Below are 26,695 nucleotides of genomic sequence, written 5' to 3' on the forward strand. Positions count from 1 at the left end.
ACGAGAGCCGGGCACGACCTAAGACAACCTCTTCTTCTCATCTTTATCAATATTGGTCCAACGGACAACAGACATACCGCACATCCCTGAAAATTCAATCTAGTTTTTATAAATACCGACTGACCGCACTCCGAGAGCGTCCTCTAACGGCTTAAATGATATGTTTCGTACTAGAGAGATTACTAAGTCGGTCGTCCTCTCGTCCGATATGGTGTTAAATCCAGCAGCAGCAGTAGGTGGTTTGGTAGGCGAGTTGGGAGGGATCATTGGCAACAGATACTGCATGAAAAAACGCATGAGGTGTGTGTGTGAAGTGTTTGGAAAGAGGGACACCGGAGGGGGAGAAGGCCTAAAAATAGGAGCAGGACGCAGAGAGGGTGATAAAGGTATCAGTTGGAGAGATACCGCGACTCCCCCCCCCCCCCCCCTCCTGCACGCGCGCATGAAACAAGCTCTTCAGTCTCTGTCCCCTTTGAGCCCTTTTTTTTGTTTTTCCTTTAATTTCCGCTCCTCCGGCCTTTTCGCCTCCCCCCCCTCCGCCACGCCACGCCCCCTCTAGGCCACGGAGGATATCTGCCTCTCCTCACGCTCGTCGCCGTCGGCCTCCCCGTCCCCCATCAGCGGCTGCCGCTTCTTCAGCTCCCTCTGGTACTTGGCCATCAGCGAGGCGTAGATGCAGCCGTAGGCCGCCGCCGCCACCATCATGATGCAGACGATGCCGCACACCACGCCGGCGATCACCACCGTGCCGATGGCGCGGCGCACGCTCACGGGCCGGTAGCGGGCGCGGACGCAATCCGGTGGGGCCTCGCCGCCTCCACCTCCTCCTCCGCCTCCCGCGTTTGAAGGGGAGCCGTCGTGGGAGAGCGGCGTGGCCCCGCTGGGGTTGAGAGCGTTCCTGCTGCAGGGCGGGGCGCCTCCTTGTCCCGTGCGGGACCCCTCCCCTCCGGCGCCCCCGTTCTCGTCCTCGAGTTGGAGGCAGTAGTTGAACATTTCCACCGGAACGCCGCGGATGTCCCGTCCACGGAGGTCCTTCGGCAGCGTGCACTCCACCGCGTCCACGCTCCCCCCTGTGAAGGAGCCAGGAGGGGGGGGGGGGGGGGGGGGGGGGGTCATTTGCAAAACCAATTAACCGAGGAGGTGGGGGGGGGGGGGTAGAGTTGGGTGGTTGTGCCAAAACAAGGATGAGTCATGCACCACTTAACACACACACACACAGTTTTCCAGGCTCTCTAGCCTAAAGTTAGAGAGCCTCAACTAAGCTCTTCTATAATTCATGCGAGGACATGGCTAGCTTCAGCAGAGCAGAGAAACATCTGAGTCATTAATTCCCACAGGCGGCAGCGGGGCGCGCGTCTCCGCTTTGTTATCCTCACGTGGCAATTTAGTGTCCGCATTTGTTCGGGAGGTCGGGCTTCCGATCTGCTACCTCAAGACGCGCGGAGCCGCGTGACCGTGAGGCGTGAAGGGGAAGGATGAGGGTGAGGCGCTTTCATCCCAGCGTTTCGACGCGTGCTCGGTGCTTTGTCTCACTTTGCACGACGCGCGCGGCCATTCCCTTCACGCTCAAATACGGGGAGAAAAAAAAAGGCCCCTCTTCGCGGCTCCCTCTGCTGCTCTGGCGATTGTTCAATCATATTCCCGCCGCGTGTCGACCTCAGGCTGACCGAGATGGAGAATCGGGCCCGGCAAAGCGGGACAGAAGCAGAATGAAGCGAGGCGGGAGGGGGGATGGGGGGGGGGGGGGTGAGGGGGGGGACGAAGCGATGCTTTATTAGCGGGGCAGCTGAGGCCCGAGGCGCCGAGGTGAATGTAGATTTTTACACATGATGAGGGAGCGCAGAGCAGCTGCGGTTATCTGATTTATTAACAGCCGGCGGAGAAGCGTGGTTAACACACAATGAGCCGTTGAGGTGTATGTACCGACTGGCCCGGTGCAGGCTTATCTTTGACTTCATGTAGCACTTTCACAAATGGACCTCGGGCGTCACTGGCGAAGAGGAGAATCGAACCCTTTACCTCTGTACAGCAGCCACTCCATCCAGTGTTTGAAATCACGGAGGTTGCAGTCACACTCCCAGGGGTTGTGTCCCAGTTCCAGGTGTTGCAGGATTGCGAGCGGCTCAAACGCCGCCCTCTCCAAACCATGGAGCCGGTTACCTGCCAGGGACAGCCACCTATGAAATAATCAGAGAGGAATTCATCAGTTCAGCTTTAACTCCCAACAAATAAGACAAACCTTGTACCCTTGTGGCGCAGATTTAAAAAAACAACTAGCCAACCAGTGTACTGCTGAACATCTTAATATGAAATTGTAATTGCAAAACTGCATGCATGAAGTAAAACAGGTCATTGAATATAAATTCGACCATTTGTTATTTAATTTCGCACACACAAGTGTGTTTTCAGGGAACAGTGATTTAATGTGTTCAGAGTGTGTGTAGATTTCTACCTGAGGCTCTGCAGCTCATCCAGTAGCCCCAGCGGAACAGAGGACAGCCCATTCAGGGACAGATCCAGGCTCTGAAGACCACCCAGACCCTGTAGAAATATCAAAACAAGCTCTGGGGCCTTTGGCTGTACGGTACATTTACCCCATCTCAACATTGGCTTCTTTTCACTGATGCCAGAGAGGCTCAGCAAGCGTCGCCCGATGGGCTTTATCTCGTACGATTTAGTGTCCCCGGGAGGTGTCACGACACGCGGCTCACCCTGCGGACCGCCTCGGTGCAACTACCAGTGGATGAGAGTGTTTAGCAAACAATTTACTCCAAATTTACAGCCTGGCCGCGATCCCAGTCGTGTATATCTTCTTAGGTCTGGCTCTGCTCCCGCACAGAGACAGCGGAGCAGCAGTCGGGGAGGGAAGCGGTTTGAGCCGGCGCATCAGTGTTTGGGGCTATTTAGCTGATCTGGTGGTATATTTCAAACAATGCGTGGCTGTTTTAGCAATTTAGCACCAGCCGCTGTGTGACTCTGGGCTTCAACGCGGCCTCGGCGAGCCTCTTGGCGAGCGCGCCGTGCGTGGTGTTGTACCTGGAAGAGATCTCTGTCCATTACTGTTAGCGAGTTGTTGTGCAGAGTCAGTCTCGTCAGGTTGGACATGTCTCTGAATAATCCAGCCGGTAAGTTATCCAGGTAGTTATTAGAGAGGTCCAGTTCCTGGAAAGCACATAGATGGAAAAAATACATTTGACATTTTGGTTTAGTGTACAAAATCTCCATAGATCAACAATGCAAGCAGCTGTTTGGAATGAAGCACTTTATTACAGTGGAAGTGTGGTAATACATCGCCTATCCATCATGTTTTGCTCTTATATTTTGAATAGCAACTGGGCTGTGCTTTGCACCCAATCTGCAAACGACGAGCAGCCCCTGCAGGACTTTGAAAACGTCCGCTTTTCTTAACTTTTTTTTTTCTCCAGACTGAGAGCACAGGTTGTCTGCAGTTTGCTCAGATAAGAGTGTCACTCATTGTCCCGGGGGAGTTTCAGTGTGCAAGGTCGGGGCATAACATTTTTTTTTTTTTTAAACGCCGTTCCTGCCACGGCACATAAAGCAATCGACATATTCAACCGCCCGGGTGAAAGGAAAACTGCGACTGCTGACATACAGCTAATAAAAATCAGGGCCCCTGACCTCCAGGGAGGAGAGGTTGGCGAAGGCCGAGGCTCCCAGCGCCGCCAGCTTGTTGTTGGCCAGCAGGAGGGAGCGGCTCCCCGGAGCCAGGAGGTGAAGTGGGGGCAGCGAGGAGAGACCCCGGCCCCCGCAGTCCACCGCCGCGCCGCCCGGGCCGCAGCGACAGGAAGGCAGGCAGGAGGAGGCCGGCGACAGCAGCGTCGACAGGAGGCACAGGACGCGGAGGAAGGCTTGAGGAGGAGATAAGAGGAGCGAAGACACACAGCAGGGTTATTGGTAGATAACATGATCAGGAGGAAAGACCGCAGGGAACGTGGAAGAATTAAGTGAGCACGTAGAGCCCAATGAATTCAAAGGGCTTTTATGTGGATTTTTTTTTTTAATCCGTTTTTTTGGTAGATACCTAGCTGTCAGTCATTTGCACAAAGTCTGTGTGTGTGTGTGTGTGTGTGTGTGTGTGTGTGTGTGTGTGTGTGTGTGTGTGTGTGTGTGTGTGTGTGTGTGTGTGTGTGTGTTTGTGTGCTCCTCACAGCAGTGAGTGGAATCCCTTCTGTTTTTATTTCATTTTGCACAATTTATTTAATCATCTCCACTCATCACCTGTTCCTTCCTTTCCGTTTCCATTTATTTTAGTGTCCGTCATTATTTGCACCTTCTTCCGTCTTTATCCATAAAACGAGGCTTTTTCATTCAATCCGTTTCATATCCATTCATTTCTGTCCGTCCCTCTCTCCACTCCACTCCACAATTGTCTCTCGCCCGCCGCAGTCTCTTCATCTTTCTCCTTCAAGTCGAGTCTCTTGGCACTGCTCTGTATTCCCTCCGTGTCTCGTTACAGTGACTGACTTTGTTTCCGTCCAATGGCTTATTGGCATGGCTTTATCTCTCTGGGTGTGTGTATGTGTGTGTGTGTGTGTGTGTGTGTGTGTGTGTGTGCTTGTGGGCATATGCTTGTGCGTGCGAGTGTGTGCTAAGCACCAACAAAGCGTAATATTAGGAAACACTCCAGACGGAGAGACAGCGCTTTTGCTTCCTGACACGACGCCGCTTCATCAGCAGATTTCATCATCTGCATAATATTAGCATCTATTTCCCGGCGTGCCGTTGCCTTTTGTCGCACTCTGTCTCATCCTGTTAGTACATTTAGAGAGATTTGGATGAACTTTCTTTCTCATTTTCTCTTCCCTTCCTCTCACTCACATTAAAGGCCCCATTGCCTTCCACTATATTGCTTGTCAGTCTCTCACGGTGACGACGCAGTGAGAAAGAAAGTTGAGAGGAGGCTTTAAAATGTCACATTAAAATTGTGTTTTATTTCCTTTAAACACACCACTGGAGAGACGATTAACTTAATTCATGGGGAATGAATTCAGAGAGGAGAATTGAATTATGTATCACCTCTAAATCCTATTATTGAAGGGACAGTTTGGCATTTTGGAGAATGGATATAGGATAATATGCAGCTACAACACAGCAAAGAGAATGGAGTCTTCAAGTTTTGTGCATTTTCAAAAGATGGAAGATTTGACACCCTATAACTGGAAAGCTGTCAGTCAAATTCACATACCTGAAAAGTGTTTTTGTATGCGTATACAGGGTTATTATGTCTGTTTCATTTTCAACAGCAAATAATTGTCTCACTTATCACTTATTTCCACAGGCAGTAGAACGTTAATTACACAGAACGTCATTAACACCCTTTAAAACTACATGAGGACACACCTCAGAAATATCCATTTTTCCACAGACATCCGAACATGACCTCCCTCACCCAGGACATTGCCCCATTGTGTAATCCGAACCAATAAAGGCTTTGGAAAGTAAAGACTTCGTAATAGAGATCTGAGCGTGACCGCTCCGCTCCTCCCGTGTCTATTATCCGTCTCCGCTCCGTCCGCCGGTATAATCCTAATCTCTGGGGGAAAAAAATGAATGCCGCTTCACAAATGGATGAAAGGGGGGTGATTTGAAAGTATCCTGAAGCATCCTGTCCTCGGGAGCAATCCGGAAGGATCCTGCAAAGGGCAGCCAGGGAATTTCTCCTGGAACGTGTGAGGAAAGGCCGCAGTGGTGCGGGAGATTTGTGATAACGATGTCACTCAGAGGTAGAAGCACCGTAACGAGACTGGCAGAGAGTGAAAGGGAGCTGGTGGGGGGGAACCCATACCATGTCTGATTCCAGACAGACTGTGGCCATCTCTACGCAGCTTTTATCTCTCTGGGTTCTTCTATGCAGGCTTTATTTGATAAAGGTGTTTTTTTATATCCGCTCATTCTTCCGACCTCTCGCGCCCCGACCGCAACCCGCCCCCCCCCCCCCCATGGAGGAGGTGGTTCTTTTGGTTTTATTTGAGCTGCTCTCTGAGGTCCCCTCTGCTGTTATGCGGCACGCAGCCTGCAGCCGAAAGTGCTGACTCTTTTTTTTTTTGGGGCAAATGTAAGCGGGCAGAGATGGGAAACGAACTGAGACAGGGCATTAAAATGCAACACCATCTCCCTGTTTGATTGAAGCAAGGATGCTGAGGCAACTCTGACAGCATAAGAGACAGATGCACAGGGAAATGCACAGTCCAAGATCAAGCAACACTGATCACCATTTGGTTTAGAATGACATTGAAGAAGGTTTGGGGATTTGTCTTCATCCCATATATCAAACCTACTTTTTTATTTTTGTAAAAGTTGTTTTTCAAGTTGTCACCCCCCTTTGTTTCAAATCAAATCAAATTGCAAAGAAATCAGGTAAATTGTGATTGCAGCTTTTGTTTAAGATTGTTAAAGATATATATATATATATATATATATATATATATATATATATATATATATGTATATATGTATACACAAACGAGGAGTCATATGACTCCTGTAAATGTTTGTGATGTTTCACAGCGTCTCCTAGGTAACACTGCTTAACACCTCCGGGGCCTCAGCTGTCTGTAAGTTTATATCCAGGGGCCCCAGGGTGACACTGGACCCAGCAATGATGTCATCTCCACAGGCACCTCGGTTTACTGAGCCCAGTTGCGTGTTACCAGGGGCCGAGCTGTTTTCCGTGCAGGCGACAGACTCTCGGCTCTCTTATTACCAGAGCGACCAGCTGTCCTCTCGGCCACCGACCCGCTGGCCCGCGTTTCTTAACACTTCAGTGCGTAGAGGTCTGAGCCAAAGCGTTTGCAATCGGCTCCTGTGAGACAAATCGCCGGCCCGCCTACATGCTGAGGTGTGGGTAACAATTCAAACCTCTCAACTTGAATTGTGATGAGGATTTTTCACTATTCAGTTTTATTAATTGAAAGATTTATTGATGTCGGACTCATGAAAACCATCTTTAGTTGCAGCGTGAATCAACAGAAACTCAACTCAACTTAAAGCATATTTTAACGACATTATGGGCGTTATAATTCAAGTGATTGGTCCTCCTCAAGCTCTGTCGCACCAATAACGCTGGAATAATGTTGACAGTATACATAATCTTTTATTATGGTCATCAATATGATGATGATTATACGTTAATGTTAAATATTGTCTGCAAGGCCCCTTTTTTATTTTGATCCGTGGATGTTACAAAACTATTGGTATTTATTTATGTGAACAATGATAATTGCCATCACCTATTTGAGTAACAGAGATGTCTGACGTCTCGTCACGTCTGAGGTTTAATCCCTCATCTACGACGCCTCAATGGGGTCTGTGAGATACGTCCGAGGTCTGATCTCCGGTGTAAACCGAGACGTCGGTTAGTTAGCGGATGGCAAATAGCCAGCCAGAGTGTGCGTGTGTTCCCCTTGGGTGTTTGTGCGTGTTTGGATGTCTTCTTTCACTATTCAGTCCATCATCCCACTCAATGCAGGGCTTTTCTGTCTATAGGGCTTTGTCAAAGAGGTATGAAGCAATACACAAAACTCACACGCGTATAACATCGCCGTCTCAGGAGTGTCACCAAATTACTTCAACATTGACACGGCGACGCCGTGTTACCGTAGCAACCGGGCGACGTGGGAAAAAAAAAAGAAAAGAGAGAGAAAGCAGAAGGAGAGAAGTTTGAGATTCACGTAAAATCCCGTAATTGAACTCACATTATTTCTTTTCTGTCACGCACACAACCTTCCTGCTTGACTCTCGGGCACTTAATCGCTTAGTCACACACAGAGAGTCATGCTGGCACACACTCAAACAGGGTGCAGGGATGCAGGCCGCACTCCTGCTGGAGGAGAGAAGAGGAGAGATTGTAGTAGTTCTTTCAAATGTTTTTTTTTATTTTTAATTTTTCACATTTCACGATTTTTTTTCTCCAATATTTCTCTCTATTTCTACGTCTTCTTCACACATCTGTTGTCTCTCATTGTCCCTTTCTCCCCCCACCCACTCCCTCTCTGCCTCCCCCCCCTATCCATTCCTCTCCTGGAGAATTTCGCATCGCGAGGGCAGGATCATTATTTTCACTTGGAGGGAGTGAGTGGGTAAAATGTAGGCTGAGCTGCCTCCGTAACTCATCCTCATCTGTATCAATTTGTTGTGACTAAGATGCACGCACGCCCGCCAAAAAACACACAAAGGCATGGCCCATGGGAGAGTCTGAAATGCAAAGACATTTGCTTTTGTGACAGTGGCTTTTAATTAGCACGAGTGACTGATAAAACAGAGAAAGAGGAGGGGGGGGGAGATAAAGGGATACGAACAAATTATTGGTGAAGCATAATTCGAGGTGAGTTTCAGCTCCATGTTTTCACTGCACCATCACCACCGCGTGACATCGCTTTCTACTGACCACTCGCCCGGGCCCCAGTTGGAGGCTGAGTACATGCGGAATTTGGAGAGGACATTAAGGATGCTCGGATGTCACATCTGCATCGGTGCGCCTAGAATAGAACACATTTTGCCTTTGATGTGTGACAAGTCCTAATGTATGCCCACTCATTCATAAGAAAGGATGGATTGACGGATGGTGGCGATCCAACGGGCACGGACACACACATCTACGCATTTTTTATGGATGGATGGATATACTGTATATATATATATATATATAACTTCTACCTTGTTAATTGGATGACCTCTTAAATGTGTTTACAAAGACAAATCGAGCACATCTCAAATTGCTACATTATCCAGGAAATCAGTTCTATGTTTACTTGCTGGGTCAAGCACTATTTCTTTATCGTAAATAAGCCCTGCTAGCTTTTCAGCCTCATGCTGGATCCACACTGGACTTAATTGGAATGCTGTATTGGAAGTGCTAAAGTGGAGTGGCACCGTTTGTGGTACAGAGGATTATCCAAACCTGTCCCTCCCAACGTCCTTTAAAAGTTAGCCAGTAACGTGTGTGTGTGTGTGTGTGTGTGTGTGTGTGTGTGTGTGTCTTATCTGGCATATTCCTGTTGCACCTGTACCAAACTGAACTTTGTTCAAAGAGGAAGACAAACACCTGCTTGCAGACATACAGGTTTCTGCAGGCATGGTGTCCAGCTGGAGCTAGTTCAAGGTCACCTGAGCCATAGAAATCTTCAGATCCTTAGATGACGCTGGTAGCCAAGCTGGCACCAACACAACAAACCGTAAGTCCTACACCAAGCCGCAAGGAGATCAGCGGCCCGTATAGATGGTGATAGTTCTGTATTCCTAGAGAGATCAGTGTTATCCATTGAAGGGCAGAAAGATGGTGGGCAATGATTAGACTAAAAATGCCAGTTGTCCTTCAAGGGAGGAACCTTGAGGTTGACTCTGGAATCAACTTGAGTACTTGTGAACCCGACTTCTCCAAATAACTTTCAATTACATTAAAATGGCTATTGATTACATAGTATAACTTGCCAGATGCTTTGGGTGGTTTGCCAACAAGCTTTCATTCCAGTTTCTATTTAACTCTGAGTCTCATGTATCACTGAGGGATCAGGCTCCGCTCCAAACCTCGTGCTTCACATACATACCGACACACACACACACACACACACACACACACACACACACACACTTTGTCACACCGCTGCGGCTTCAAGCCATACTCCAACAACCAGCGGGGCGGAAAAAGTTCCACCAGCTACTAACCACCCGGTGATGACTTCTCACCAGTGTCTGGTGGCACAGGGGATGCATTCGACCGATCCAACAGCCCGGCAGCGACGTTGAGTTTTCATCGTGTGACTCCACGCTCGCTCTCTCTCTCTCTCCCCCTCCGAGCATGACGCTGTATCACCTTAGTCACTGCAGTGCAATGAGTACACGATGGCAACGATGCTAAATGGCCGTATTATGGCTCGATTGCACTCCAAAGGCTTTGGCCTCAGTCGGTGCATTAGGGTCTCTGATGATAGGCGAAGCCTCGCCTCCCATCCGTCACTCTGAGTACGTGCTGAGTTAATCTGGCGGGTTCCTTTGGGTCTCCGTCGAGGTGCATAAACACCTACACGCGCGCACAGTGTGTGTTGATGCGTGAATGGGAGTCGAGTAGATGGTCTCTTCCTCCTTTCTTTTTCATCACTGTCTTCTTTTTTTCAGTGTGCCTCTCTGTTCTTGCTCATCCCTTCTTCCTCCTCCTCCTCCTCCTCCTCCTCTCCTCTGTTTGGTTTCCACCACGCCCAGCAAAATATCCACATGTTCCATCTCTCTTCCTTTTTCAATTCAAATGGAAATCTTTCAAAAGAACATGTAGAGTTACTTCTAAGTACAAACCATCCAGCAATGAAAAACACTTCACTAGTAATAATGTATTTCAAATGACTAATACATTATGCAACAAGCTTTGATGCAATTGTATCTATTTACCATTTGGAACTTTCTTTGTTTTTACTCTGAGCCACATTGGGTTTGAACACTCTAATTATTCACAAAGCAGCCTCCAAAACCTTTCAGAAATGCATTATCACCTCTGCCTCGTGTAGGCTACAGTGTTTTGTCATAGTTTTACAACCATTAGTTCAAAATATGACCCACGGAGCTAAAACTGAGAACTCTATTTTTACTTGTTCATCTTTTTACTGATGATGAAAGGATAACTTTGCTGGGTTTTTTTCAACACAGATCACTGAATGGAAAGCACCTTTTGTGTTCCTTCTGCCTGTCATATTCTAAATGAACTTCATCCTCGTGAGAAGAAAATGCATCCTTGATGATTGCAACACATTCTCTGCACTGTATTAATCTGACATCTTCTCCCCTCTCCACTCCTGTGCATCTTGCAGTGATTCATGTGTTTGTGTGTGTGTGTGTGTATTATTGAGGAATAATAACATCAGAGATCAGAGAGATAGGCTTTGTGAGAAAAAAATAGAGATGCAGTAAAAAGCAAAGGACAAGAAAACCTTTGTGGTGACAACATTCTGCAGGATTGATAATGCACATTTTGTTTCAAAAAAGAATATTGAATTTCACTAAGTGCAAGAGACAGTTTTGGCAATACAGCCTTACATTCATGCCAAAAACGAAATGGCATGGAAGAGATGGAACCTTTTGAATGACTAGAAGAGAAAAGGATTTAGCAATACTCTTAATACAAGAATTATGTGGACAAAACCTAATGAAATTAACGGAGAGATGGAAACTGAATGAGGTAATGCAGTCTTATTGATGGACGAAAGGTTGAGGACAAGTTAGGACCGAAAAGTATGCGGCCTGAGTTGGTGCGATGGAGATGGAGGGAGACCAAGAGAACCGGAGGGTGCTGTATCCATTGACGTATATACAGTACGTAGATGCTGTGTGCGAGTGTGAAGGGTCTGACAGATGGTATTGCCCTTTTTAGTGTCTCCGGTGTTACACAGTGGGCTGCGGGGGCCGTTGGGCCGTTGACACCTCTGGAACAAAAGTACCTCCCCAACATGAAGACAAAGATCCCTGTTTATGTCACGTGCACATACGTATGTACGCTTGTGTCCTATTAGATGTACAACAAGAGATAGAGAGAGATAGAGAGAGAGAGAGAGAGAGAATGCAGAAAGGAGCATTCATGTTTGCGTATTAACTGAGGAAGTGTGTGGAATCTCTCAGAGAGCCGGATCCATTCACTCCATTGTCTAATCCACACCACACACACACACACACGCACACAGCTGTCGTATCTGTTGCTATGCCACCCGACTTCCGACAGATTTTTGTACTCAGTGTACCCGGGGTATAGGAAAGGAAGAGACAGGAATAGTGGGGGGGGGGGGAGGAGGAAAGGGGGAAGACTAGACGGCTGAAAGGGGAAAAGGGAGGCGAGAATGGTGAGAAGTAGATGAGGATCACACAGAAGGGATAAACATAGAGAAGAAAAAAGGAAATGAAATAGTGTGACATGGATAAAAATGGATCGGAAAACAAAGCAAAAGGCTGTTAAACAACCTGCGGGCTCCTCGCCCATCACTCCCTCCCTTGCGTTGCTTGGTTCCCACAAACTGCGGTAATAACGCATGCAGCAATGTGGCATTTCGCGGGGAGGACTTGGCACGCGAGGGCGAAAAGCGCGCTCAACGGCCTCGCCCTCTTGCGCCTGCCCCGTCCGGGCATGATGCTTCATCATCATCATCATCATCATCATCATCATCAGCTGCTGCCATAACAGACAGTTGCTCCCTCCTTTCATGTGTCGTTAGGAGAACAAAAGATGGGAATCAAACAGAGGAGAGGGGAGTAACACATGCCCTTCTCATCCCTCTCATCTTTTCAATGTGCTCACGCGGACTTACCAGGTCTGGCCAGGTGGTAGGTGGCAGAGCTGGGGAGGGGCAGGCCGATGCCCACGGGGGGGTGGGTGTGGGGGAGCATGACACGGAGCTCTGCAGCCTTCCTCGGTCTGAAGAGGGGGGCGGGGCTACGGTAGACGGGGTGGGGAGAGGGGGCCGAGGGAGGGAGGGGAGGGGGTGGGGGGGGGGGACGTCAAGCCGCCATGCCTTTCGGCCCCCGCTAGGGCGCCGACCGTGAAAGGCTACGCCGAAGCACCTGTGGGTAGAGAGAAGGAAATGAATGAGAATAGATTGTTACATTTAAGGGGAAAAGCGATTTTGTCCCATTTATAACCCCTACTTCTTTGACAAAATGCAATCAAACTGTCTTTGCATGGGGCTACTTTGCAATGAACTAACATGGACTCTCACACACACACACACACACACACGCACGCCAGCAGCCATGAAGGCTTAAGCAGCAGGATGCTGTGTTTGGAAATGGCTTCCTTGCATTTATTAAACGGGTATTTCAGTGCGTATGCGCGGGTTTGCACTTTTACCCCCTTGTGTGCAAGTGTGCGTGCACGTTGTGCATGCGCGCTAGCAGCGCTCACATTTTTTCATGGGCGCAAACACTACATATGTATTTAGGTTTTTTTTTTTGCAGTTTACACAATCAGTTTGCCTTTCCTTCAGACAGACCCCTTGCTGCTAGTGTCTGGCACAGAGACACACAAAGAGGGACAAAGGGAGGGAGGAGGGAGGGAGAGGAAAGGTAAGATGGGAGAGAAGAGAGAAGGATCAAGTCCTTCACTAGGAAACACAGGGACGGAACCAAACCCTCGCAAAGCGCCGTTTCATCCGTTCGTGTGTACGAATCTTTGCTTGGGATCCACTGTCAAGGAAAGTTGTGGTGAAAAAAAAAAACAAGTTGTTTGTGTACAACGTAAACAACGTCTGCACCATAACTAGTTTTATGGTTGATATGTTGTTCACAGTTGTCATTTTGTTTTCTGTGCTAACGTGGCGGCTGATTAGAACCGCAGTGCCGTATGACGGATGCTAGCTGTTGACTCGCCCCCCCCCCCCGGGCCAATCAGTGTCATTTTGGAGATGCTGCTGCTTGTGAAATGCGTCTTTTTTTTTCTTTTTCTCCTAAAGTATCATCAAAACCCAATCAGCGGAGGGAGAAATATCGCACTAATCAGATTAGGTTGTTGTTCAGCAGTTAGGTGTTTTCGGGTGAAAACTCATAAACACAAGCAGGCTTTATTTATTCTTTTTTTTTTTTTTTTTCACGCCTCATTGTGCAACAAAGTCGGGGCGGGGTTGCATTTGTGCCCTTATTAGCGCTCACTTGTTGATGCGTGTGCAGTGATTATGTAAATTATCCCTGTACCGCCTTAGCTAGCACGTTGAGCAAAAAAATGATGAGGGGGGGGGAAGTGTCACACGATGATGATGGACAGCCAGGTAGATTAGACCTTATATGCAAAGAGACAAACAGACAGTGACTTCAGTCACTTCCAAAATCAACACCCATCAATCTGCTCAGAGTGTCGGGGGAGTTATTTACCTCCGGTTACACATGAGCGGGAGGAGAGGACCGGGTAGGAGAGGGTTCCCGGGTGAAATATGACAAGTAGTCACCAACAGGAGAAGAGGTGTAGATAAGAGACAGATGAAAGGATAAAAAGACAACATAAGCGAGGCAGTAAATGCCTGTGGAGTGTCCGGGAGGGAGAAGTACGGGCCTTTGGTAAACAGGGAGTCCATTGGAGTTCTCTGGTTTGTTGGGGACGGTGTGTGCGCTGCCCAGTGGGGACGTTGGTTTGATCATAATGGGTGTCATAATGGGAGACTTGGTACAAAATGTAAAGCGCCCCGGCCTCCTCCCCTCCGCCTTTATATCCCCTCTCTTCCTCTTCCCCGTCATCTATTTCTCCGCCTTTCAATCTTCTCCCTTTCTTTTATGACCTTCATCTTTCAATATCCACCATCCCCTTCCCTCCTTCCCCTCTCCCCCGTTCCACCCCTTCCCCCTCTTCTCTTGATCTGCGGCTCGTTCCTCTCCTCGAACAAAAGAATTAAGAGGAAATTCTGAATCGCAGATGAGAGAATTTTGGGAAGAGTCCTCTCTCTGCTTCGACTAAAATAGTAGCGCTGTGTGGCTTGTTTGAAACATGAGGTCTGTTTATGGAATATTAAAAGAAAGTTACAGTGTAATTCATTTCGCTCCCACTGTGGAAAAGCCAACGAAGCATTGAGATGGAGGCTATTTTTTCCTTTGTCGTAGTTGTTCATTAAATAAATCATTCCGTCTGCAAATTTGAAGCTGTCTGAAATCAATCTTTAATCCTCGCTGCGGGACTGTAAGTGTTTCCCTTGTTTTGCATGTCGGCCATTTTTCAAATGAGTCATGAGTCTTTGTGTTTGTTTATGGTTTTTTAGACCCTTTTTGCGGAGGAAAACAATTTGGCCGGGAGGCAGTTGGTAACTTTTCGAGCAGAAAAGTAAAACCATTCAGTTGCATCCAATGTCTGCATTGACCCGGGACGGTGATCTGGTTTGCATCTCATTCACGTCGTATTGTTTATCGCCTCCTTTTTGTCGCTGCACCATTTTAGTACCCCTACTGTGTGCAATCATGCCGCAGCTGTCCTATAAATGATGCATTGGAGGTGTTTTGGAGGGTTCACCTCTGCAGCCCCGTGTTACCACATCAAGTCTGTCAAGGCTGTTTCCAGAAAGAAACTTTTATTTTGACCAGTTTGTCCTGGATACGAGGGCAGCCGAACTCCACTCGCGTGACAAAATACCTCTCTCTCCCTCCCTCTACTGCTACAGCAAAGCACGCATTTCCTTTAAATCATTTGACCGCACACCTTGGGGCGGAGATAACAAGTACAGATCTGCAACTATGGATCGGTCCAGTTGGGCAGCTCCACGTTCAGGATGCAGGGAGAGACTGTGAGGTTAAGGAGATGAAGGGAAGGCTCGGCGAGGTTCTTGCATTTATTAACGCTAGTCAAATACTGTGGATTTTCTTGTGATCTAGTAAATCTATTTCCAGCGAGCATCCCCCCCTGTGCTCATCCATTCACGATGTGCCCTCTTCACCCCGTACATGTTTTTCTTGCGACATGCACGACTACACTTGAGTAATAGCTTTTATCCAATATGGCCGTAATTCTTTCCAATTTTCTCCCGTTTTCCATCTGCACTCAAGAAGACGTCTATCCTTGTGTAAAGGCAGGTCTGTGTCTGTCTGTCTGTGTGTGTGTGTGTGTGTGTGTGTGTGTGTGTGTGTGTGTGTGTGTGTGTGTTTGTGTGTGTGTGGGTGGGTGTGCGACAGTATGAGTAACACTATTGAATATGGGTCGGTCGCCCCTCAATGAGTGACATCAACGCTGTAAACAACCATCCAACTTCAGCTCTGCCCTTTCCTCCCTCTTTACACACATATACACACAAACACACACACACCCTCACGCACTTGATGACACACACAGTTGGCTGATTAAAACAGAAACAAACAAAAGATCATGGTTTGCTGAGAATAAGAAGGTTTGTTTTGTAACTTCAGCAATATGAAATATTAAATGTTAACATATGTCATATGTGTGTCGGTGTGTTTGTCTTTGTGCCAACAAAGGCGTCCGGGGGGGGGCAGCCTGGCTCGTCTAAATACATTTTTAATGGCTTTCTTACACAGGAGAGTAGGGAGATTGGGGCAACGCAACACCCATTCACCGGACACACAACATAACACAGACACACACCTACACACGTGCCAGTAGCGTGACAAGAAGTAAAGTGTTGAAAGGCACATGGGGCAAGCCTATGTACAGATGTATGATTACACATGCGTGTGGGTATTCAGATGCATACTGTACATAAGCACAAGCACGTCCAAATGCACGTGTCCACAAACACACATTACAGGAACATGCATAGCAACTAGTCACTGTAAACCATCTTATCGTGCTCATTTGAAAATACATTTGACTCAAATTTAACCTAAATCTACATATTTTATCTTTTTCCAGTAGTACCACACTCATAATGTCCAGTGGGTGCTACTGTGAAGTTGAGCAAAAATACACTACTTGGGGTATGTATGGGACTTTTTATTTTTTCAAGCACGTCGATAATGTTACACAGAGATGTTGCGTAGGAAATAAATGGATGGGCGGCAGTATTGAGTAGTCAGACTAGTCTGGTGTCGGGTGTTAGCCATGTATTTAGTATGTCAAACAAAGTCAGAAATGACTGTTTTCTTCACGTTTGTGTCTTCAGGACATTCAGAAAATTGAAGAGTCACAGGAGAGGACAGCAGGGCAGAGTGGCCTCACACCCACTGCATTGTCACATGATCACACCGAACGTTAATCACTCTTATGTCACGCCGTTTCAAAACAGGGTTAGAGCTTACAAAGTGTTTTACAGCAGGTGCGACAGTGGCTACGCTACGCGGGATCAACAGAGGCAACATCTGACGGAACAGAGGGTTTGGGATTGATTGAGAGCAGGCACTGTGAAGGTCAGCAAAACGACAAGCGCAACCAGACTTAAGGCAGCCAAAAAAAATACAGCCGTGTGCATTCACTTGAGTTTCATTCAAAATAACGGTAGCTTTTAGTTTTGTCTGCAGAGTTGTGTATGTCCAGCCCATTGGAACAAAAAGGGCTGGACATACACAACTGTAAAATGTAACAGAAGGCATCCAGTGTATTAACACAGAGCCACAGTGACACAACCCCCAAGAGACACAGCAGCACTCTGATGTGCAGCAATGTCTGCATGGTGGCCAAAGTCCAACCTGCTGGTCACATGCCGCCTCGGGCTCAAGAGACACTTTCACAAAGTAAACGGCTGCAAACGTCTCCTGAGGATCAGGCCGATTGCGCATTTTTAAGACGTGTGAACTTTTGTGCCAGACACACGCAATGAATACGCCCGCGTAAAGATATATTTTTGACTATTTTAAGTCGGCTAAACAGAGCTGGACAGAGAACACATGCTTTGGCGTGGAGGCAGGAAGCGACCTGGATTCGGTTCTTGCATTTTGCTGTGAGTCACATGGGCTTTCATGGTATTTTACTGGAATACACGGGCTGCCATGTTTGAGTACCTCATGCAATTTTAAAACAAGGGTGGTACATCTGGAATACTGTATTTAATATGTATATACAGTGTTTTTTTTAAGTATTGGAGCCTCGGCTGTGCTACATATCAACAGATTATATACCACGTGGTTTGTTACAAGCAGACATAGACCTCAATACTTAAGTGGATTGTGGCAGGAGAGAAATTCTGAGTTTCTATCTGCTGAATATTGTACTGACTGTAGAAGGGTATGCTGTTCATTTCAAACATTAGAGTTATACGTATCTTTACAGCATGCCATTTAGTTTATTTTAGTCGTCTGTGTGTGTGTGTGTGTGTGTGTGTGTGTGTCACTGCTGCTCCTCTAGACATGTACTTCTTTCTTGTTTAGCTCTAAATTATGAATGGCTGAAAAGAAAACACTCCCACACTCTCACCATCTCCGATTTCCCACCTCTGCAAGCTTTACCCCTAAAACCGCAGCCCAAACATTCCGGTAAATGTGCACGTTGTGTGTATCCAGGAAACAGGGCTGACATTTTCAGAATCCACCTCCACACAGCAGGCACCTTAAAATTGCCCATTTGTTTACAGAAAAAAGAAGAAGAAAAAAAGACCGATCTTTCCTCGTCCTGAGTACTTTGTGTGACACGGAACCATCGCATCACGAGTTAGGAGAAGAAAGCAAACACACCAGTAAGAGCAGACTTACCTTTTGACCAAATATCTCAGGAAGCACCAGCCTTATGGCTTTCTGCCATCGGGCATCCTGGCGGAAAAAATATCCCAAAAATAACAACAAAATCAAAAAGAAAAGCTGTTGCCCCTTAAATCAAATAAATCCACACATTAAAGATCCTGGGCAAGAATATTCCTCCTTTCTTTATAGACAATCCCCCCCCCCCCCCCCCCCCAGCTTCCATTCAACCCAGCAGTAAATTGTGAAAAGGGAGGGATTGTGTAGGGAAGAAATGAGGTGAGGAGAGGCTTAGAGACACGAGAGGAGAGGAGAGAGGATGGGGTAGAGGGATGGAGATAGTTGATCCTTTTCTTCGGATCTATTCCCTACATGAATGATGTGTCCAGCGCCGTGCTGTTCGCTCTAGCGCTGCCGTGTGCGTCTGCGAGGTGTGAGTGTGTGTGAGAGAGAGAGAGACGCGAGTGTGTGTGTGTGAGAGAGAGAGAGAGAGAGAGAGAGAGAGAGCGAGAGAGAGGGGGGGTGAGAGAGAGGGGGGGGGGAAAGCAGCGTTTGGTTGCTGGCGTCATGCGCTTGCCCCTCTGTGTGTCGCTATGTTTGTGATTCCTGCATTCAGCACGCGCCGGAGAGTGTGCGTGTGTGTGTGCACGTGTGTGTGTTTTTCCTTTCAACCACGCATTTACACGGGAGGGCTGTCTTTCCGTTTGTGTGTGTGTGTGTGTGTATTTGTGCCCCCAACCCGTCCTCTTCTTTTTCCCTATGTGTGTGCAGTCGTGCATGTTGCAGGAGAATGTGTGTGTGTGTGTGTTGTCAAATATAGTAACATTAGTGTATGCTGCTTCTGTCTGCCTGCAGCTCTCCCACTGTGACAGGAAGAGGATGAGGGAGGTGGAATACAGAGTGATAATACAAAAGAGTAAATGCCAGGGATGGAGAGAAAAAAAGAGGGAGAAGGAGTTTGAGGGAGGGGAGGGGAAGGAGATAGTAAAGAGGGAGGGAGGAATAGAGCAATAGAGAAAGGTAGGAGGGCGTAAGCTCACATATGGAAGGATGGAGGCGATGGAAAGGGGACAGAAAAAGAAAGCTGTAGCAGTGGAGGGAGGGAGGGAGAGATGAGGGGGGGGGGATCAGCTGATTTCAGTGTAGATGAGAATCTCCCTCACAGCCACATGGGCTTTTCTCCTCCCTCAGTTTTTTTTCTTGCTCACGTCTTTCTCTCTCTGCTTTAATTTCCATTCTATTCCCTGTGGCAGCGCTCGTTACGGCTTTGTGTGTGTGTGTGTGTGTGTGTGTGTGTGTGTGTGTGTGTGTGTGTGTGTGTGTAGAGTATGTTTGTGCATATGGCTGCACACATGTTATACACTGCTTTCATGTCAGTGAAAGGTCCTCGGAGTTTGGGTCATGGAAGTTGTGAGGAAGCACAAATCTTGTCTTTGGGACATGCACAAAGAGGGAGGGTGGGGGAGTAAAAGGGAGTGGAGTGGGGATACAAACTTGTGTGTGGTGGGTGGGGGGGGGCTGTGTTTGTTTGCACAGAGCATATAATTACTTGGCTGCTTCCTTTACATGGACTGAATCATAGTCGACACACAAAAACACCCATTGTGTGAATCATTTGGCTCATAAGACGACGTTTGAATGTGAAAAATGTGAGTCACTGAGGTCCGACACCCAGGTTGGCAAAATACACCGGTGTGTTGTCGAAATTGTCGTCTCGAACTGGTCATTTTGTAAGTAGAAAAAAAAAAATGTCATGTGTAAATGTATAAAAACACATCCCTCTAAGGATCTCAGCCCTTCTGTTGACGTGTGCATGTGTGAGTTTGCACACGTCACTGTCTGTCACCGGCTCCCTGTGCTTTTGCACGGGCCAATTAAAACGCCAGACTGGTCGGCTGCCCAACACACACACACACACACACGCGCGCGCGCGCTCGCACAGATACAGCCTGAAGAAGACCAGTCCTCTGGTTTCCCGTCCAACCGTGGGCGCCTGTGCTTGGCTTCATTTGTCTGGAACCACCTTCCGGGGGCAAAGATCTGTTTTAGCTGCCGGGAGCTGCTGGTCGGTGCAACTGGTCTTGTAGGAAACTCGCTTCGGCATTAGTTATGAAAGAAGGACTGAAATAGCAGTGAATGTGCACAACGTTTCTTGTTGTCGTTGAGGCTGTGTGTGTGTGTGTGTGTGTGTTTTATCCCAGAGGGGTAATTAGTCCTCTAATTATTTCTTCCTTCTTTCCAGAGGGCAGGGTTTACTGACAAAGGTGACACAACCTTTCAGCTGCTCCGGATTTAGTGCCAAGCTCGAGGGCACTTTGAGCCGATCAAATTCGCTCTTTTAAAAAAAACTCTAAAAGTGGTGTTCCTCATATTTGAAGATGGCAAACGCAGAAGTATCCTAAACATTTCTTTGCCGCAGGGCTTACGTGTTCTGCAAAAATCTAAAATGCCATGAGCTTCTTCGTCGAGGGAACCAGAGCAACGCTTACTTCAGCGCAAAAAATACGTTCTCTGCACCAAGGTGGAGTGCAGCCATGCTCTCTGGTTATTTTGGGCTTGTTAACATAATTAATATATACTTCATTTACAGAATGTGCCTTTGTTAGTAACCCCAAAAGATGTGTCTGTGTACATTTATTCATCTTAAGCTGTCAGTTAGGAAGGGTCTCTGCTCTAAGTGAGTTAGTACATCTTTACCGACTTGCTTCCGCCGACTTATTCTTATCATTTATTTGCCTCCGATTGATCCTTTGCGCCCGAGATTGCATTCATGTCCCTCCGCTCCACTAAAAATTGATCTGATTAAACTTTGACGTGGCTTTTTCGACGACCTTTCAGTCTGCAGCGGCTGTCCATGATATAGCCATTGAGCAGTCTGCAATGGATCAAATGGAAATTTGCTTCCGAAAAAGCTTCCTCGCCGGGTTCCTCCTGTAAAAAAGGATAATGTAAATCGCTTAAGCAGTCCGCCTCTGCACTCTGCCGGTGCAGCTCTGATCAGGCCGGGACTGACTTTGCTTTAACCAAGAACGCTCAAGTGTTCGGCACAAAATAATCTCCTCATCGGCTGAGACGCAGAGTTTATGGAAATCCTCAAAGAACAATGTGAATGCGTGCTGTGACAGGGCCCGGGATCCCCAGGCAGCTCCACCGATCGAGAGAGAAGAGCTTTTTAACGCAAGATGAGAACGTGAGGCGAGCTTGATTTATTCGTTCATCCAAGCGATATGTCCACTTTGTTGGGCTGTTCACTGTCTGGAAAAGGCCTTCCAGGCCGATTTGAGGATCCATTGTTAATGCCAGAACCGCCTGCCAAGGCGGCTTTTATGGCCGGTCGTGTTCCATCACTGACGCAGGAAATACATGTTATGAAAAATCATTACTGGCAGTGGTTAGGAGCAGGAAAGTGTTCTTTCTAACCTTTCTGCCGGGCTCTTGTTGTTGTTCTCTCTCGGATATGTATTTGAGAACATCGGTCGATTTATTATCCGGGAGGCGTGATTAAATCTCTGCGCTCCTTGTTTCGTCGCCTCTAATATTGATGATGTATACATTTAAACTGTGTTGCGCTCATTATAAGTTGCTGTATGAACTATATGGATGCGCGCCGTCTCTTGCCCTTTTGCAGCAGTCTTCTCCCTGGTCTCTATTTCTCTCTTGCTCTTTCTATATTTGAAGTGGTTTTGTGCAACACAGTATTGCATTAAAGGTATTTTATTCCCACTAACACATTGAAAATGTTCTACAATACAAAACTGGATTAGGTAGCATGCAATGTACTTTACAAGTGAATTCAACGGATTGATTTTATCGTCTAATGAAAGACTCCTGGAAAGGTGATGCTTTCTAGGAAAACGTGCATCATCAGTATTGACCTCACGTTGCACTAGTCATGCCTCACTTTATTTTCTGCTGCAACCGAAAAATTCAGAATTATTAAGAAGCTTTCATGAATTGAATTAATATGTTTTTGTTTGAAACACAATATTTCCTGAGTGCTTCTTCATGTCTGAGCTTTGCTTGATGTTCACCTCAGGACATACACGCCCTGAAATAGCTCATCAAAATTATTATTTGATAGCCAAAATGTTATTTTTTGAAAAATGCGGCTGAAAGTGAACATATGTCCCCCTGTAACGCACTCTCTGTCACTGCAGGGTAAATGAAGTGGTACAGCCTACGGATTATGAAGTATTTTAGGCACACACACACACACACACAGACACTCACACAAAGTTTATCCCCTCCGAGAGTCTCATTAATTTGGCCACGTTGATTTGTTCTGAAAGGCTCTGAATTCATCACAGCTAGACAGATGGCAGAGAGGGATTTCCTCGAGGATGAGGATGAGGGAGAGACAGAGTGGCGTGGGTCAGACGGGAGACGGCAGTGGGGGAGGGAAAAACGAGAGGGTACAGCAAGTCGAATGTAACGGAGAGGGAGAGAGACAAAATACAAGAGAAATCCACAACCAAGTACAGAGAGAGAGGTGGATAGTTGAGGGGTGAGTAGGAGTATCAGTGTTATTTAGAAGGACAAAAACAGAAGACTAGAGAGAGGGAAGTCGTGGGAAGGGTGAGGTGAATAATGCAGGTTAAATAAGAAGAAAAGCGGTTTGCACATTGTTTGTTGAACCTGCACACAAACAGAAGCACTTTGTGGCAACTCAAATTGAAGCTGGAGACGCACTAGAGAGATGAACCCCAAAATGCTGAACTATCCCTTTAAAATTCAGATACTTAACTTTCACAATTATGAAAGTGGGTAACCGGGGGTTGAGGAAAGAGCACACAAACTCTCTCTCACACACACACACACAGACACACACACACAGTACCATGTTGATCCCCTTTCACATTATAAAAGATTGAGTAGGTCATTTCATTTCACCCCAAATGACTCTTTCGAAAGAATGCTGCATTCGTTTGTGACCAAATAGTCCAGTTAAGAGCACGGGCTGCATTCAGAACCGGCAGGAGGACAGAGATGGCCGTTTCCAGTCACTCTTCTGCCCACACACACACACAGGAACATGTTTCTCCCCGTCTCTCCGCCATGAATGATTTAGTGAGCGTGCCTCCTACAGGCCCGCTCAAGAAGGCCGGGAAACTAGGTTAACTTAAGGTAGGCTCTGCTGACTTAGAAGGTCCACACACACACACACACACACACACACAGAAACTTAATGTCAACAGCATTTATTTCCTATTTAAAGGAACATGCTTTCCTGTCACTTCTGTTTCGTCACCTTGGAGACAGCTGGGGTGACAGGATGCTCTGTGCACCTATCAGCCGTGTCACTGGCCTTTGTCATATTATATCATATTTCAGCTGTATTGCTCTCTGAAAGTTTCACAGTTTAGTTATTGGAACTTCACAGAGAACATGTCGCTTGCTTGCAAATCGCTTACTCTGTGCGTGTTTGTGTCCGTCGCATGGCTAGAATTAGAAGTTGGTAAGTCCAAGTGCCTTTTCAATCATTTTAATTTAATAATAGCTTTTGGCTCTGCCTGCGTGTGCCCCTCCGTCTGCATCCTTGACGTTCAGAAAAGTTGCGCATGAGAAACTGAGAGACACTTCTAGAGAGACACAGAGAGAAAGAAAGAGAGAGAGAGAGAGAGAGAGAGAGAGAGAGGAGAAGAATGAGGGAGGGAGGTTGAGTCATCAGCCTTTTGTCCAATCCAAGGCCTCCGCCTGTTGCTTTGGTAACGCAATGTCAGTGCAGCCTCTAGCGACTCCTCTGAGGTTAGTGAGCGCGAGCACAGAGGTGTGTGTGTGTGTGTGTGTGTGTGTGTGTGTGTGTGTCTCTTGAAGTTGTCACAAAAAAACACTCACCACTTTAGTTTAAGGTCAGAGGTCAGGTTTTACCCCTGGCTTGTAATAGAAGTGATCACTGTACCTTTATGTGTGTAAAGTGTTCATGTTGATGTTTGTATGCCGGTGCATCAGTTTTCCATGTGAGGAAGTGTGTGTCTGTGCACGTCATAGGGCACGTCAAGGATTTCTATTCAAACCGGTCATTATAATCAACTGCTGAAGTAGTAGAAAATATAACGCCATAGCTCCTCTCACCCGCTCGTTGCCCGGCAACATCCGTTTATCAAACACTCCCCATCACAAGGTCATGGGATCACATCGGGCGTTTTTCAATGCAGCTCTGCGGGGGGGGGGGTTTGTTGCACAACACAAACATTCTCTTTGGTTCTGTATTTTAAGTAGTGAGCTTCATTTTGACAGGGTCTTGGAAAAGTATGTTGGATGGGAGAAATGTCAGATAAAGGAAGTACTTATCAAGAGAGTGACTTATGGCTGTATGCATGTCCTTTCAGAGAAAATAGGAAAGGGCGTAAGGCCACTTCTTGTGAACGACAAAAAACCTACTGCACCTACTTATGTTCAGAAGATTAGACATAGAGCTTATTTAAATACCAATCAGTTTACATTCTGGCTCAGTTATCTTCAGGTCAGCAAATAATGACAGGGACCAACCAGAAAACTATGTACAGTATGTACAGTATGCAGCCCACTTACTTCTGAGATGCATGTTGCCTTTTGGATCCACTTCACCTAAACCCCACATATCGATTATTAATAGCTGATAGCAAAGGGCCAGAGTAAAACACAAGAGAAGCAAGATGTCGATTACAATGTGAGGAATGTTTATGACACACGTCGAGACATTTGGACATGCCGAGATTGTGATACCAATGGGGGAGGGACTTGGTTTTCACGGGGTCAGTGGTCACATGATTAACGAGGATGGATAGAAAGAGAATGGGGAGGACGACAACAAGAAAGAGAAAAGGGACGACACATATTCCGAACAGCCTCTTTCCCATGTTCCCGATGAATGTTTGGCTTTTGACGATAAAAACTATAATTACGTGCTCGTGTGTTTGGGATGGAGACGAGAGGACGCGAGTGACATTTTTCGAGTGCGATAGCTATAATCTCTGTGCTTGTTTGTGTTGGCATTGTGTTTGTGTTTTTTTCAACACTGACTGTTTGGTATGAGTACAAGGAAGAAGAAAACTGAGAGGCAATGCCGACACAGTGATGATAAGTCCTCGACATGTGTTGACAGATAAACAGTAATCTCCGCAGTCACTTCAAATATAATGTTACATTTAAACATGGGAGGAGCCTCAGAAGAGGAGGAGCCAGAGAAGATGGTGCTGCATGCGATGAAAAGTGATGGTGTTCTTTAAGAGCTTCACTTCAGAAAGTCCGCTGTACAATATGTCTCTTAACTTTGACTTTGGACGAGGAAACCTGCGCAAACAGTTTGGAGAGTGATAAAAAGGCCAGATTATTTTAAAACGCATCGTCTGGAAGTAAAGTGTCTGTAACAATCAGAAATGAAAGGTGGTAAAACAAGATCATCATGGAGGGCAGTCAGTGAGGGACTAAACTGTTGTCATTGCCAACAGGAATAATGGCCCAATCTTCCACAACAATAAATAATAATAATAATAATAATAAATCCAAACATTTGTTCTTAAAATACACAAACTTACATCCCTAACTCCTCGTTTTTGTCTCCATTCTTCCCACCTCTTGTTGTCTCTAAACCCACACACAACAATCGACACGCACGCGTGCTCTTCTGCATGCTTACACACAACCATGCAACCACCTTGCTCGTTCTATTATTGATTGCCACCTTGGGTTGAAATAAGAAAGGGCTTGCACCTCATAACATTATTAAAAATCTATTAATTCCCTTTCATCAGCTCTGCCTTTCGTCTTCTTCCTTTTCCCCTCCTTCCTCGTGCCCCGCTTCATCCCTCCATCATTCTGTCACTCCACCTGGAACACCTGACTCCATTAGATCAACTAATGTGTTACCTTGATTACAATGTGCTTTGTTGATGACCTTTCTGTGTGTGTGTGTGTGTGTGTGTGTGTGTGTGTGTGTGTGTGTGTGTGTGTGTGTGTGTGTGTGTGTGTGTGTGTGTGTGTGTGTGTGCCCTTCACTCCTTTGGTCTCGGACTCCTCTCTCTGTCTTACTTATTTTCTCTGCTTCTCCCTTTAGTGGTTGTTATATCTACTTCATACATCCATTACTGGAGCATACCGCTACCCAGTGGTGTGTGTCTAGGTGTGTGTGTGCCTGTGTGTGTGTGTGTGTGTGTGTGTGTGTGTGTGTGTGAGAGTGTATGAGACAAAACAGAAAAGAGAGAAATGACCTTGTCACTAGTGGCTTTATTTTCACTGTCCCCTCTCTGCCCGGAGACTTAGCCATTGTGCCAGTTTAATTTATTGACTTCGTTTCTGCGCGCGCGCGCGTGTGTGTGTGTGTGTGTGTGTGTGTGTGTGTGTGTGTGTGTGTGTGTGTGTGTGTGTTACAATATATTTAGCCTCGACTCCTCGACACACACACACACACACAGACCAGCGTATGCAACTGTCTCTATGTGAACACTCTATTGTTAACCAAACAAAAACAAGGGAGTTATGTAGATAGAGAAACAGGAGGACAGATACATGGATGGATATTTTCTTCCATCTCTCCTTCTTTTTCCTCCATCCATCTCCCTCCCCACCATCTGCCAGACACTCGATCCTCATTTAGCTAAAGGCCAGTGAGCTGGTCACCTTTCTCTGT

The 26,695-nt window shown here is 46.7% G+C and overlaps 2 protein-coding genes across 4 annotated transcripts in view; one reads left to right on the forward strand and one right to left on the reverse strand.

Moving 5' to 3' along the window:
- cacna2d4a (calcium channel, voltage-dependent, alpha 2/delta subunit 4a) overlaps positions 1 to 26,695 on the forward strand; it is a 65,572-nt gene that overhangs the window by 25,739 nt on the left and 13,138 nt on the right. The gene's annotated exons all lie outside the window — the stretch shown is intronic.
- Positions 531 to 12,435, reverse strand: lrtm2a (leucine-rich repeats and transmembrane domains 2a). Its single transcript, XM_037460356.2, has 6 exons — positions 12,303 to 12,435; positions 3,640 to 3,869; positions 3,037 to 3,162; positions 2,453 to 2,541; positions 2,020 to 2,177; positions 531 to 1,070 (listed from the first exon to the last, which is right to left on the reverse strand). Exons 1-6 carry the CDS (start codon positions 12,379 to 12,381, stop codon positions 556 to 558), a joined length of 1,197 nt encoding a protein of 398 aa, XP_037316253.2. The 5' UTR covers positions 12,382 to 12,435; the 3' UTR covers positions 531 to 555.

The sequence above is a fragment of the Pungitius pungitius genome, chromosome 2 (genome assembly GCF_949316345.1).
Source record: "Pungitius pungitius chromosome 2, fPunPun2.1, whole genome shotgun sequence".
NCBI classification, from domain to species: domain Eukaryota; kingdom Metazoa; phylum Chordata; class Actinopteri; order Perciformes; family Gasterosteidae; genus Pungitius; species Pungitius pungitius.